Genomic DNA, 14,798 nt, shown 5'->3' on the forward strand with positions numbered 1-14,798 from the left:
CAAAATATAAGAAAAAGAGTAAAAAGTAAAAAAATATAAGAACTTGACAAATCAGAAAAGTGGTGGCTCCATTTAGAATGGTTCCACCCAAAATGGAAAATTTTTTTTAAGTCCCCCGATTTTCCAAATATTTTAGTATTTTCTTAGTATTTTATATTGGTAGCGTCATGTTCCAAAAAATAATTTTTTAATACCCTTGGCTGACGTGACAAAGTGGTGGCGCTATATCATATGGTTCCACCATTTTTACTGTAAAAAATAGGTTATTTTTGTAAATTAATTAAAAGGATAAATTATTTTCATAATTAATTTATTTTTAGAGTTACTTTTATAAAAAATTAAAAAATAAAAAGATATGTCATCATCGATTAATTTATTTTCTGTTCACATGTTGTGTAGTCAATAATAATAAATTTATACCGAAAAATGAAAAATATAAAGGTTCGGTGGATTCCAGTGTGTGATATGTCGGGCCCTACTTTTACCAGATGTACACGTGGATTATAAAGGAAATGCAAAGTGCCAACCATCGGTGAGGTCATCAACAGACCACCGTTTCTTATATCTCGTGTCTCTTCCGGTTTGCGATAAATTCACCACTATATCATATCGTTCTCCTCCATTCCATTTACAATAATTCTTCACTCAAATACATAACTCATCCATTTTTTTATTTGGTTTAAATAATTATTTACTTTCATATTAAAAATCTCTCATCGTTACATAATAATAATTTGTTGAAATAATTCTATTTTTGTTCACTTATATAATGATAAAATTTAATATAATTAATGGATCTCAACATCATAAAGTGTTAAGTTCATTGAAAAGTATTTAAAATTTAAATAATAACAATTTAATTTAATTTCAAAACATATGAAGATAATATTTAATTTTATATTTGACATTTACAGGTGTCTAATCATGCACAATAATTTAATTTTTCACACAAACGTACAAAAAAAACTCAAAACAAATTCTCTTCCACATTAAAGCTTATATAAATAAATATCTCAAAATTATAATTTCCAAGCATGTCGCAATAATTGTCCACTTATTGAGATTTGAATGAGGGCATGTTGCAGAGAATTTAACAACATTAAACTATTTTTCTTGAGGCTCAACGGCAATATGGGTATAAACATGGTTGACAATAGAATTATTCCCCAATTAGCAAATGCTAATTTTAATCATGCTAGCTAAATGGGGAAGTTGCATTCATACTTTCAGCCCTGTTCGTTCTGATTAAATGATGGAAGCCTGAAACTCGTACATATCATCTCTTATATGATGAAACAACAATAATATTGAAATACTGACGGGACTTCTAGTGGATGGGTGTCCTGTAACGGGAAGATCTGAACACAAACTAGGACAAGTCTTTATAAAGCTTTTAGTACAAGTATCGACCTTTTTTCCGATTTAAAAGGCTTTACTTGATTTTAGGGTTATATATAAAATGTTCAAGACATGTCTTTATTTCGAGGTTGGAACTCTTCTACGCTAGAAGGATTAGTAGAGGAAAGAGTTAACATATTCTAAAAGTTGGTTGTGGTCCATGGAAGGATTTTCCCGATGTTTTGTACAATCCAAAAAATATGTAAGCAACCACTAAGACACCTCTGACAATTGCCTAGGAGCAATATGATAAACTCGCAAAACCTTCACAATTAGACTTATTCATATGTTGGGTCGAGTCTTAACAAAATTTTAGACTCGTTTGATAGGCTTGGGCTTGGCTCGGCCTAGCACAAAAAACGAGCCTAAATTTTTGTCCAAGCTTGACTCGGATTGTAGATCCTAAACTCGGGCTCGACCAATATTAAAATTTTTTATTTTATTTTTATATAAAAATTAAAAAGATAATACGTAAAAAAAACACTAAAATATTAAAATAAATATTTTCCAACAGATTAAAAAAATATTTATACTTAAATAACACTAAGATAAGTGCAACTTAACAAGTAAATACCTCTAAAATAGTAGTAAAATTAGCAATAAAATAAGAGTTATGTAATATCTAAACAATATAAACAAAATAATAGCAACATAATAATGACAAAAAAATAATAAGAAAACAACAACAAAATAGCAATTTTTTTTTGCAAATTCAGTGCCCTAGCTAAAAAGTTTTACCCAAGGCTTGTCCTGTTTTCTAAACGAATTTTTTTTTTATAAAACTTATTTTTAGGCATATATTTTTATACAAACTTACGCTTTCTACACCAAAATTTTTTGAAACTCAAATAACTAAGCTAGAATCCAAAAATTCTATATATTATATATATGACTAGTTTTTTTACCTTCATGATGCACGGGTGGATTGAGTGGATTAATTAAAATTGTGACAGCCCTAATTTGACCCTAGTCAGAAAGTGGTTTCGGGATCACAAAATCTAGTCACAAAAATAATTAAATGTTATATTTTGTGATTATTACATATGAAAGTGCATGTGTGAAAATCTCATGCTTCGATTTTGCCATTTGTGAGTGAAATTATGAGATAGGACCTATGTGAAATTTTTTGAAAATGCTATAGACAAATTTGTAATGGCCAAATAAATGGTAGTACAAAATAGGAGGATTTGCATGTCAAATTCCCCATTTTTTTGTGTAGTGGCCGGCCATGATGTTAATGGTAGACAACATGTGCAAAATTTTTTATTGAAGTTATGACATAGGTATGGCACAAATTAATATATGTCATTTTGTGTCATAAAATGTTTAGGAATAAAGAATAATAAGAATAACAAAATGAAAAAAAAGGAGAAGGTTTGTTCATTCTTGTTCTTCATAGCCGAAATTTAGAGAAAAAGAGAGGAGGAAACTCTTGAAAAATTCGGTCACTAAGGAGGGAGAAGATGCAAGGTAAGTTCATGGTAGTTTGCTTCTATTTTGATGTTCTTGAGTTCTTCTTGATTCTACCTTAACCCATGAAACATATTTTTGATTTTTGGTTGTGTTGTGAGCATTCGGTCATGAATGGAAATGAAGGAAATGGTTGTTGTTTCATGCTCTTTTGATGAATAATGGAAGATAGGTGAAGTTGAGCCAAACAAATGAGCATGCATGTACATTAGATGCTAAAGGGAAAAAATCGGCTAACATGTTGTGTGTATTATGGCCGAATGTGAACTTGGATAATATTGAGTAATGTTTGTGCTTTAAAATGATGAAGTGGAGATTATACTTAAGTAAAATCATAGATATATGATGATTGATTGGTGATATACATGTTTAAAAAACATGCATGCAAGGTATGTGTGAAAGAGCAATTTGGTAATAAATCTGCTTGGGACAGCAGCAGTAATGTGATTTTGGAAAATCACCATAAATTGTGGGAGATGAGTTAGAAGCATAGTAAATTATGTAATTAAATCTTAATGAGTCTAGTTTCTTATAAAAGAAACCATGTAAGCAAAAGAATTTCCGATAATGAGATATTTGAAGTGATGTGGGACAGGGTCAGAATGACTTCTAGATCCTCTGTTCTGTATTTATAAAATCATTATAAATTGTACAAAAATGGTACTAAGATGAAATTTATATGATTAGACTCCTTAATGAGTCTAGTTTCAAATGAAATAAACGAGAATATATTTTGAATTCTGTACAATGAGAAATTTGATTCGTAGCAAAGAGTGGTTAGATTAGTCAAACAGTGGAACAGGGGAAATTTTAAGAAAAATATGGTATTGATTGGCTAAACATAAAAATTCTGAAAATTTTATGGATGGAATATATATGAGTCTATTTTCAGGGAAAATTAACGGCACTTGGTTTGGAGTTTCGTAGCTCCAATTATAAATGATTTAGTGACTGTTGCTCAGCAAGACAGCTTGCAGTGAAATTATGATTATGTGGTAAACATTGACAAAAATTTGTTAATGAGTTGCTTATTGATTTCTTATAAGCTTACTATGATCAGTAGGTGTGAAAGTCGAATGTATATATATATTATATTTTGAAAGTGATGCTTGAATAGTCAAATAATGACTAGTTTAAAATCTTTAAATTTAAGCTCAAGAGCATAGAGGGGCAAATTCGGATAAGGGAAAAAAGAGAGAAAGTAATCGAATAGCCGTTGTAATCGTTTGGCAACATTCAAGGTAAGTTCTTAAGTTTTTAAGCTTGATTCCTTTTCATATGCCTAAGAGTTAAATTAATATGGCAAGGAGAATGTAAATTTTATTTAGTTAATGTGCCGAATATGTAATGATTTAAGGCTATAAGCCGATTATGACTATTATGCTTAAGTTGAATTGGATTTGGAAATTTGATGATTGATGTGAATCGAACATATAAGAAATGGTTTCATGTTTACGTTCAACTATGAGACCTTGTGTTAAATCGACAATCGATTTCGTTCAATACATTAAGTTGGTCAGGTATGCGATATGTACTTATGCATATTAAATCGATTGGAATTGAATCATGAATGTGAATTGAGAAGCATAGGTAAAAATGGCTATGTCATATATGTGAGTAAGGGTAAAACCATCGTAAATCATCGATAAGGATGGGCTATGTGCAGAACCATCTTATAATTGCTAATTTGAAAGGTTATGTGCGAATCAGTGAGCAATATGTATATATTAGACGAATTGTGACCTTTTGGTTCTACTTGAATTAAGTTGTGCGATAAATAATTTATGTATATGACTTATAGTCGAATAGTCACTATGGGTTAAGTTTGAATGGTGAAATGGATATGTGATATTTATGTATGACCTTTGAACCGAAATGTAAATGATGGTGTTCATATGGAGCTTATATCCGAATGTAGCAAATGACTACTAATGTGATATGTTGAATGAGATGTATTAATATATGATTAAATATGCATGATATTTGATGTGTATCCGGTTAAATCCCGAGCTTCGTCGTTTATTATATCCGGATAAATCCATGAGCCTAGTGCTGGTATTATATTTGGGCCTTCGTGCCTAGCAGGCTTCGTGCTGGTGATGTGTATTAGAGCCTTCGTGCCTAGCAGGCTTCGTGCCGGTGATGTGTATTCGGGCCTTCGTGCCTAGCAGGCTTCGTGCCGGTGATGTATATTCGGGCCTTCGTGCCTAGCAGGCGTAATGCCAGTGAAAAGATATGTTACGTGAATTCGGTGTTCCTTGTAAGATAAGGGTTTAGCCAAATGTTAAAGATGAAATGATAGTGTATTGTATCATGCTTATATGGCCTAATGACAAGTATAACATGTTGGTAAATGTGCAATGTGCTTTTATAATCGAACGATAAGTTTGAAATGTTATGCATAAGCTATCAAATGCTAAGTGTGAAAATGAGATGAAAGAAAAGTGTTTGAGATGTATAATTACATACGTTCGAATGATGTTAGTACTTAATTGATATGAATATGTTATATGGAACTTGTTGATTTGATTATTCGAGCCTTTGAGCTTAGCAGACTATAATGCCAGTGAGATACTATTCGGGCTTTCGAGCCTAGCAAGCTATAATGCCGATGAAATGATATCGGGCCTCGAGCCTAGCAAGCGTAATGCCGGTAAAATGATATGTTACGTGAATTCGGTGTTCCTTGTAAGATAAGGGTTTAGCCGAATGTTAAAGATGAAATGATAGTGTATTGTATCATGCTTATATGGCCTAATGGCAAGTATAACATGTTGGTAAATATGCAATGTGCTTTTATAATCGAACGATAAGTTTGAAATGAATGTGAGTGAAATGTTATGCCTAAGCTATCAAATGCTAAGTGTGAAAATGAGATGAAAGAAAAGTGTTTGAGATGTATAATTACATACGTTCGAATGATGTTAGTACTTAATTGATATGAATATGTTATATGGAACTTGTTGATTTGATTATTCGAGCCTTTGAGCTTAGCAAACTATAATGCCAGTGAGATACTATTCGGGCTTTCGAGCCTAGCAGGCTATAATGCCAGTGAAATGATATCGGGCCTCGAGCCTAGCAGGCGAAATGCCGGTGATTTGAGAAAAGCCTATGACTAAGGTACCTCGTGTTAGATTGTCAAGTGAATACATTTAATACGTTAAGTGGGCCAGGTACACAGTAGGTACTCATATGTGAGTTTGATTTGAAGTGAATCATAAGTGAGTAATATGATACGTACGTGAATAAATGTTCAAACTATACCTATGATCATGATACATCTGGTTAGGGTGTGAAAGTATGTGAAAGTATTTGATTTAATTATGTTATATGAATTCAGATTAAGTGTGATAAGAATGCTGAACGTGCATTATGTGCTTGTGAATATTCGGCCAGATGGCAATATCCCTAGAATTTGGCCTCTTAAGAAATTGAAAAATCGAAGTATAATTGCGTTTATTTGTTTGCGTTGCTTAAGACTTACTAAGCTTATGAAAGCTTACTCCGTTGTTACATTCCTCTGTTTTATAAATTGTTGACTTCAGTTACTTGCTCGGGTTGGAGTTCGCCGGAGATATTATCACACTGTCGAGCTCACGCTATTGGTGTAAGTAAATCCTAGTATTTCGAGTTTATGGCATGTATAGGGTTTTAATGTTGAGTATGTGATATTATAATTTAGCCAAAGGTGTTGGCTAGTGATGTTTTGGGCCTTGTAAGCCCATATATGGGACAGATTGCATGTGAAAAGAATAGTTTTAAATTGATTGAATTTTTTTTTGGCACGGTTTTTGTGTGATTGACTGAGTTTAAGTTGAGTAACACCTCGAATCCTATTCCGGTGAGGGATACGGGCGAGAGGTGTTACAAAAATATATAAAAATATTTTAAAAATTGAATTGTTTTGCTTAAAATTTGATTGATTTAATTAAGGTAAATGTAAACAAATTAATAGGATATTAAATATATATTAATTAGATATTTTTGTTTTCGACCGGCCCAATTTAAATTTCAATTAAATAATTTTTAAAATATTTTTATTTAAATTTAATTATGGAAATAAATAGATAATAATATAAAATTATATATTGTAATATTGTAAATTATTAAAATGAAATAGAAATGCAACAAATTACATTTTTCTAAAGATTACACAATTATCTTATTCTTAGTTAAAATGAGGTAAAATAATATATTTTCTTATTTTTAAAAAGTCAATAGTAAGACACGTTATGAAGACATTTGTTTAAATTTTGAGGACAATATTATTAGGAGGCAACTACCAACATCGAATATGAATAAAACGGACACGAATAATAAAAAATTAATATTTATTATTGTATTTATTAAATAGTATAATTTATTATTAAAATCAATTCTAAAAATAGAATTCACTTTAAATATAACCAAATAAAGATGTATTTTGTAATTAAAAGAACTAAGCATAAAACTTAAGGTTTCCTTTCGGTTCTTTTTTATGTGGTGTATATTACAAATAAAACCACTTAATTGTATTTAAAACTTAATTTAAAAATAAAACATATTTTAAATATAATTAAATATATATATATATTCCCAATGATATCGCTTAATTATATTTAACGTAATTTAAAATCTGATGCATTCAACCCCACCATAATAATCTAGTCTAATTAAATTCACCGAAGTTTAGGAACGGATAAAAACCAAGAAACCCAGAAGTCAAACTTCTCGTATGTAGTATTATCTCGAGAAAACAAATTTCCGAGAATTTTCAGATAAATCTCCCACCAAAACCGAAGTTGCTGCCGTGTTGAAGGGGGGCTTGATGTCGATTATTGACTTGGAGAGACTCCCCCCATTTTCTTTACATTTCTCTCATCTTTCTATGCCCTGTTTGCCACCATTTTTCCTAAAGAGAGAAAGATCCCTAAAACTCCACCGATCTCTACAGATCCCTTAAATCTGATGCACCCACCATTTCCAGTAAGGTGGAGAGAGAGAGAGAGATATAAGGGAAGTCTTTTAAAAGATACCATTTTCTTTTTGATACTTTACTTCTTCTAGTAACAATAAAAATTCTAGCTTTTTTAGCTTTCAGGGTGATAAAAATAAACAATGGAACCGTTTTTTAAACACCCTTTTTTCATCTGTTTTATGGGCTTTATTCAGATTTTTCATTGAAAGGGGGGGGTGGGGTTGAGGTTTGGTAAATTAAACTCGTTCAGACTTTGTTGAAAGGAAGATGAAAGGCGAGGATCAAGCAAGGTCTTTGTTTGGAATTCCCCTTACAGATAGGCCAAAATGGCAACAGTTTCTTATTTGTTCGTCTGGGTTCTTCTTTGGTTACCTTGTTAATGGCATTTGTGAGGTTTGTTCTTCCTAACTCTTACCTGTTATTTGATCACTGTTTTAGGGGAGTGTTGATCAGCTAGAAACTTTTCATTTTATTGTTGTTTTGATCCAGTCACTTCATTTGAAATAGTTTTTTGGCTCTGCATGTGACCAATTCCCAGCCATGCATGCCTGGTTTTTCCCTTTCTGGGTTTCTGTTTGGTTGCTGAGAAAATTACGGAAAAGGAAGAGAGATAGGAAATTCTAATAGTTTTGCTTTTTTTGCATGTTCAATTGCTTGGTTGTACCAAAAAAAAAAAAAGTTGGCAGTAGATTAGTTGAAGGATTTATATGGTCAAAAATAATTCAATGAATGCATGCAACTGTTTTATTGGATTCATATTCCCATTTCAATCTCCAAAAGAAAAAAAAAAATCCCATTTCAGTATGATAATTGATGAGTTCATTTGCTTGCTTGTAGGAATATGTATATAATAGGCTTCAATTCAGGTACATTCATCATCCTTCCCATTATTAGATAATATATATTTCTTGAAATTATGTATATACTTGGGATTTTTCTCGACTTAAAAATCATGCAAATGTTTCAGCTATGGATGGTATTTCACTTTTGTACAAGGATTTGTTTACCTGATATTGATAAGGCTTCAAGGCTTTACCACGAAGCAAATGGTGAATCCATGGAAAACATATGTGAAACTCTCAGCTGTTCTCATGGGTTCTCATGGATTAACCAAAGGTTCTTTGGCTTACCTCAACTACCCAGCACAAATTATGTTTAAATCTACAAAGGTAACTAACTATTTCAAGAAATTTGTATACAAATTGCGTGTTACTACCCTTTCTTTAGCTGAATAAACTTTTCTTTAAACAGTTTATCAGAATTAAAAAATAAGTATAGATATTGTAGTGTTTTGAAGTATCCGTATCCGATGCATAACGGGAGACGATGAGTATACACAAAACTTTTGAAACATTGAACATATTTGTATTGGACAAATACTCAGTATTTGTCACTCACACCTGAGTCCGAGTACCATAGATCAAAGCATTCTGCAAATTTAAGATGCTCGCTTTTCTTTTTCTTCTTTTAACTCTTTACTTTTTATGGAATTTTAGGTGCTGCCTGTTATGATTATGGGTGCCTTCATCCCTGGGCTGAGAAGGAAATATCCATTTCATGAATACATCTCTGCTCTGCTTCTTGTTATTGGTCTCATCCTTTTCACCTTAGCCGATGCCCAAACATCTCCTAATTTTAGCATCATCGGTATTATAATGATTTTGGGTGCTTTGGTTATGGATGCCTTTCTGGGTAATTTCCAAGAAGCAATATTCACCATGAATCCGGAGACAACTCAGGTAGCTATAAAATTTTTTCATTTCTATTTGTAAGAACGATCACTTTATCTATAATTTTATGTTGTATTGTGTATTTATTCATTTTCTTTTACAGATGGAGATGTTGTTTTGCTCAACAGTAGTTGGGATTCCTTTCTTAGTTGTGCCAATGATTCTAACAGGAGAGCTTGTTACGGCATGGAATTCTTGTTCTCAGGTAAATAGCATCCCTCAAGTGCATACAATAACATTGTATTATGCGACTTAAACAAGTACCCTTTCCAATGTATATTTGGACTTGAGTATGGGGATATGGCCCTCCAAGATCTAACAATCTAGAAGAAACTTAAACATATCTATTTCATTCGGACTTCAGTGTAAGTACTGAATACATGTATGAGTTTGGACAAGTATGGTCTCATTTTTTTAAGCTTTTTTTAATGTATTTGGAAGATCTTTGGAAGTTATATCCTAATACCATATGTCAGACACGGTATTTCAAGATGGGAGAAACTTAGGCACATGTGCAAATGCATGTAAAGGCTACCAAAATTATTCTACTTGCATGCTCTTTGGCTTGGTTTTAAGCAAAATTTACCATGATCTCTTGTTTCTATGTGTTTTACTTATGCCAATAACTTGCAGCATCCTTATGTGTATGGGGTGTTGGTGTTCGAAGCTATGGCCACATTCATCGGTCAAGTGTCAGTTTTATCTCTCATTGCTATCTTTGGTGCTGCAGCGACGGCCATGGTAAAAGAAACATACTTGTATTTTCTTTTAGACATAATGATTTCTAAAAATTTCATTCTCAAAACCATTCATGATCCCATTTAACTACTAGTGTTCTTGTTTCATCTGCTTGTAGATAACAACTGCTAGAAAAGCTGTCACTTTGTTGCTGTCATACATGATATTTACAAAACCTTTAACTGAACAGCACGGATCCGGGCTGTTGCTCATAGCCATGGGAATCATATTAAAGATGTTGCCGGATAGTAAACCAGCACCCTGGATTCCAACATCAAATGTAAATGCGAGGCATCATCGGGAAACCTCTTCTGAAGAAGTGGAAAGTGTAGAACTTGAAGATGAAGAGAAAAAGCCCCTCGTCTGAAAGCTTTAAAAAAGGTGCAAACTATTCTGCAATTTTCTTTATGATTTCCTTACTGAAACCCCACTGCATTATAGACCTACTACTTCTGTAGGGTGTAGCATATCTGTAAACAGATAGTAAATTACCTGGTTTTTTGTTGAATAAAGTTATCCATTACTGTAAAACTAATCTTGCAAAGTGCTGTAAGGGCAGTCGTTAATCATTTTTGGAAATTTACAATTTTACATACAATCAAGGCATCAAAATTGTTTCTCTCAATGTTACAGTGCACCTTGTTAGAGATGATTAAGCAGGATAATATTACAATTTGTGACTGTACATATGAAAATCACTTACAAATTCAAAAAAGAATCATCACTCAACACAACAGGCTTAAGCAAACAAAATTCTTCTAAACTCGGATTTCTCTTGTACCTATCTCAGAGAATTCGAATGTCAGTGTCTGCAATTCTTTCTCTATTTTCTCGTTCTATTTACTCCATTCGGCCCAGCAATATGGTCAATCTTGGTATGAACACTTTCTAGCAGACTAGTGATAATCTAAGTGATGGGGCTCTAGGAATATGCGTACAGGATGCCCAACGGATTACCGACTCGTTCACCTCGAGATCGAAGTGATTGATCTCACCGAGACTGATTGTGTGGTTCCGTTTACTATGAATGCCTGCAAGCCGGGATCCGTTAGGTCCTCCCCTAACAGATACTGGAACCAAAGAATCCGGCAACATAGACAGCTTTACTAAGTTTGATTCTGTGGAGTGAAAGAACAGATCAGCATAATTCTACGTTAGACACTCATAATTTCCATGCCAAGAACAAAACGGAAACAGATACCTCTGTATTCGGCACTCATCTCCGATGTCTCGGCTTTATTTGCCACCGAAACATTTAGTGGTTCAATAGCAGATATTGTACTGAAGAAAGTAAAACTTGGCATTGACGGAATTGGAGATGAGAACTCTGCTGCAGTGGATTCACAACAGCTTGTAAATGAAAATCCTTCAGATTCGGAACAAGGACTGCCATTTTCAACTAAGAAACAAGATAACGATGATTTGCAGGTCAATGCAGGGGTTCCAGGTTGACCATTAAAAGATACTAGTGATCCATCGCTAAAGCTATAATCTTGATTTCTTTTGATGAAGAGTGTTGAGAAAGAACTTCCTCCCACTTCAAGCTCTCGGCAAGCAGGGTTGTTTTGCTGATCTGCTTCTTTACCCACTTGTCTGCAATCCTCAACCCATGGATGCTCTGCTAACAGTGACTTTCATATTAGCATCCATGCCTGATTCCCATTATCAGATATCTTTCAAGAATCCTAAAAGGAATGGATATCAACTTACCTAGAACCTGTGCAGAAGTGAGCCTCTTAGAAGGATCAACACAAAGCATACCAGTGACCAAATCCCTGGCAGATAAAGAGATGTGATCCCAGGGATCAATGGGGAACCTTAGCTCAGCCGCCCTAACAGCATCAAATATCTTTGATTTAGTCTTTCCCCCAAAAGGAGGCATTCCACTTAAAAGAATATACAATATAACCCCAGCACTCCACACATCCGCTGCTTCATCATATCCCCCTGTTAAAACCTCTGGTGCTATATAAAATGGGCTCCCTACAGTTCCATGCAAATTTTCCCCTGTTTGCAAAATATCACAAATTTTAGTGATCAAAATGTTGTCTTCTAATGGAAATAAACAAAGCACACAATGGAGACCTCACCCTGTTTTATATAAGTTGCAAGGCCAAAATCTGCAAGTTTAATCGGAGAGGACGAGGATTTAGTTGCTAAGAGAATGTTTTCCGGTTTCAGATCCCTATGAACGATGCCATTGTCGTGACAGTACTTGACTACTTGCATCAAGTGCTTGAAAAGAACACGAGCCTCGGACTCTGAAAACCTTCCGTATTTCTCGAGCCGATGGAAAAGTTCCCCTCCTGCACATAACTCCATGACCAAATGCACGAAGTCCTCATCTTCATAAACTGCTTTCAAGTCCACAACATTCGGGTGCCCTGATAACTTAGTCATTATTTCAATCTCAAGCTTGATGCTGCAGAAATCGTCTAGTGTGACCAATCTATCTTTAGCAATGGATTTACAAGCCAAAACCTGGCCGGTTAATTTATCGGAGCAGACTCTAATTACGCCAAATTGTCCCCATCCTAATTGTCCTCCGAGGACATACCGGTCTCTTAGGTTCGATATTTGTATCGTGTCTAAAATTGTCTTCGTAAGGCTTGCAACCTTGTAACAGTTGCGGAATCCGACTGCAGGGAGGTGGATGTTCTCAACAGTGGCGATTTCCATGCCAATTAGGGGCAAGGAAAACTATAATTATACCAAACTAATACTGAATTATCGGATTTTCTTCTCAGTTTTCTAATCTAATCCATTAATTTGCAGAGAGTACTCAGACCAGACATGAGATCAGTTGTCGAAATAGCAAGCAAGTTCTAACATCAGCTTCTCAAGAAATGACAACCTTGTTGAATGTTGACACTCTCCATAAACTGAAAATTTCCAGCAGCTATGAATTTCAGACAACTTGATTAAATCCCAATAATCTTTTCAAATTCTGTTTGCAGATCCATGACCAAAATTTAGACATAGCATAAAAAAACTAAACCTAACAAAGCAAAAACTCAAACCAAAGCTCTAAAACCCATGACCTTAACCACACCAGGGTTCCCATAAATAATCATAGCATAAAAAGAAGACAAGAAAACAACATAGTTTAGAAAGAAAAAAAAACTATACGAATTAACATAAAAAGGAAAGCCCAGCAAAATTTACATGAGAAAAAGACATAAAGTACAAAGCTTTTTTTGAATATAAACAAAACCGAAAACATTGCATCAAAAGAACACACATTTCTCAATCAACAGTAGAGAGAAAAGACTGACCGGCTTAGCAACTGCGTTGAACAAAGTACATAACAAATACCGGTCTTTGGTTGAGTCCTTGGCTTTTTTCTGGTTCAAACAAGACAGCTTCCTTCACTATAACCGGCAACCTAAGGGAACTTGATTCCATGTTCGTGGTACTATTATTTTAATATTACTAGTAAGCATTACCCAACAATGTGCAAGATAGAAAGGTACACAGTCACCACATGAGTTCGCCACGTGTCCCAGCACATCCTATTGGTGATCCTGGTCCCATAAATTTCGTGATTTCTTTTACCAAATTGCCCTCCTCATTTGACATGTGCAATGATGATTAGCTCCCACACAACCAGCATGTGGAGACAGCATCAACCCTGTATTTTTTTAGTCCAAGGAAACTTCTCTTTATTATTTTATATCAATTTACGTTTTTCTTGAGTAAAATGGAAGAAAAAAAGATGGCAAAATTTTGGAGGTTAGAATCTTGAAAACCCAACATATTCTAAAATATGCTTTTAATTTCATTTTCAAGCATGGGAATTAGAATATTAGCTTAGTGGGATAGGAGGTACAAGAGTGTATAATAGTCCCCATCAGATGAAAATTGGGTCCCAAATGACCGATGGGTTGATATCACTGGTCCCTGAGGGGTACAGAGTAGAGGTTGGGACATCCAATTATTCATGTTTTTTCTGTTATTAGATTGCCATGGAAGGAAAGTGTTGGTAAGCAAAAATGGAGGCAAAGTGTTGCTGTTGAATTCATATGTTTTTCCGAAAGCATTACTGTTGTGAGCAGAGTCTATACACAGACGATACAAATATATCACATGTCATTTTTGTAGTTAAGTGCTCAAAACCCCTAAATCTTTATCTTAATCATCAATATCAATTTTTCATTAGCTAATGATTGGAAGGTAAGCTATGTTCAAAATGCTGATAAGCCACGTTTAAAATTCTCACATTACATGATCGATAAAACACTTCTTTTTAGGTCAAAAGGATCTGCAATGCCATATTGATTGTTACAAGCTTATGTTAGAACATTTAGTTGGACAGTCGATATTCCAACAATAAAAAATGATTTTTTTAGTGAATTTTCAGTTGAATTAATATTAGTTGACTTAGTAAAACTAAACTTGTGTTTTATACAAAGATAATTGTTAAATTTTTTATAAATGTATAAAGGTTATCCTGTCCACTTTCAGTTGAATTTTTTAACTCTATAAACAGGGTTTAGTCCATG

The 14,798-nt window shown here is 33.7% G+C and overlaps 2 protein-coding genes across 5 annotated transcripts; one reads left to right on the forward strand and one right to left on the reverse strand.

Annotated features, from left to right (window-relative positions):
- The first annotated feature begins 7,533 nt into the window (after nucleotides 1–7,533).
- On the forward strand, nucleotides 7,534–10,827 carry LOC108457301 (UDP-galactose/UDP-glucose transporter 4-like). Of its 2 annotated transcripts, none has more exons than XM_017756285.2 (7): nucleotides 7,534–8,221; nucleotides 8,666–8,694; nucleotides 8,796–8,997; nucleotides 9,325–9,567; nucleotides 9,662–9,763; nucleotides 10,192–10,299; nucleotides 10,487–10,827. In XM_017756285.2, exons 1-7 carry the CDS (start codon nucleotides 8,096–8,098, stop codon nucleotides 10,661–10,663), a joined length of 987 nt encoding a protein of 328 aa, XP_017611774.1. In that variant the 5' UTR covers nucleotides 7,534–8,095; the 3' UTR covers nucleotides 10,664–10,827. The 2 variants fall into 2 exon arrangements, with proteins under 2 accessions (XP_017611774.1, XP_017611773.1); XM_017756284.2 differs by having other exon boundaries at nucleotides 7,535–8,221; nucleotides 10,415–10,827.
- LOC108457300 (calcium-dependent protein kinase 34) lies at nucleotides 10,509–13,701 on the reverse strand. Of its 3 annotated transcripts, none has more exons than XM_017756282.2 (5): nucleotides 13,572–13,701; nucleotides 12,387–13,178; nucleotides 12,007–12,303; nucleotides 11,498–11,914; nucleotides 10,509–11,414 (listed from the first exon to the last, which is right to left on the reverse strand). In XM_017756282.2, the coding sequence occupies exons 2-5, from the start codon at nucleotides 12,973–12,975 to the stop codon at nucleotides 11,185–11,187; spliced, it is 1,533 nt and encodes a 510-aa protein (XP_017611771.1). In that variant the 5' UTR covers nucleotides 12,976–13,178; nucleotides 13,572–13,701; the 3' UTR covers nucleotides 10,509–11,184. The 3 variants fall into 3 exon arrangements, with proteins under 3 accessions (XP_017611771.1, XP_052874981.1, XP_017611772.1); XM_053019021.1 differs by having other exon boundaries at nucleotides 12,387–13,243; nucleotides 13,572–13,683; XM_017756283.2 differs by having other exon boundaries at nucleotides 12,387–13,687.
- Between the last annotated feature and the right edge of the window lie 1,097 nt (nucleotides 13,702–14,798).

This window comes from Gossypium arboreum, chromosome 9, assembly GCF_025698485.1.
Source record: "Gossypium arboreum isolate Shixiya-1 chromosome 9, ASM2569848v2, whole genome shotgun sequence".
NCBI lineage: Eukaryota > Viridiplantae > Streptophyta > Magnoliopsida > Malvales > Malvaceae > Gossypium > Gossypium arboreum.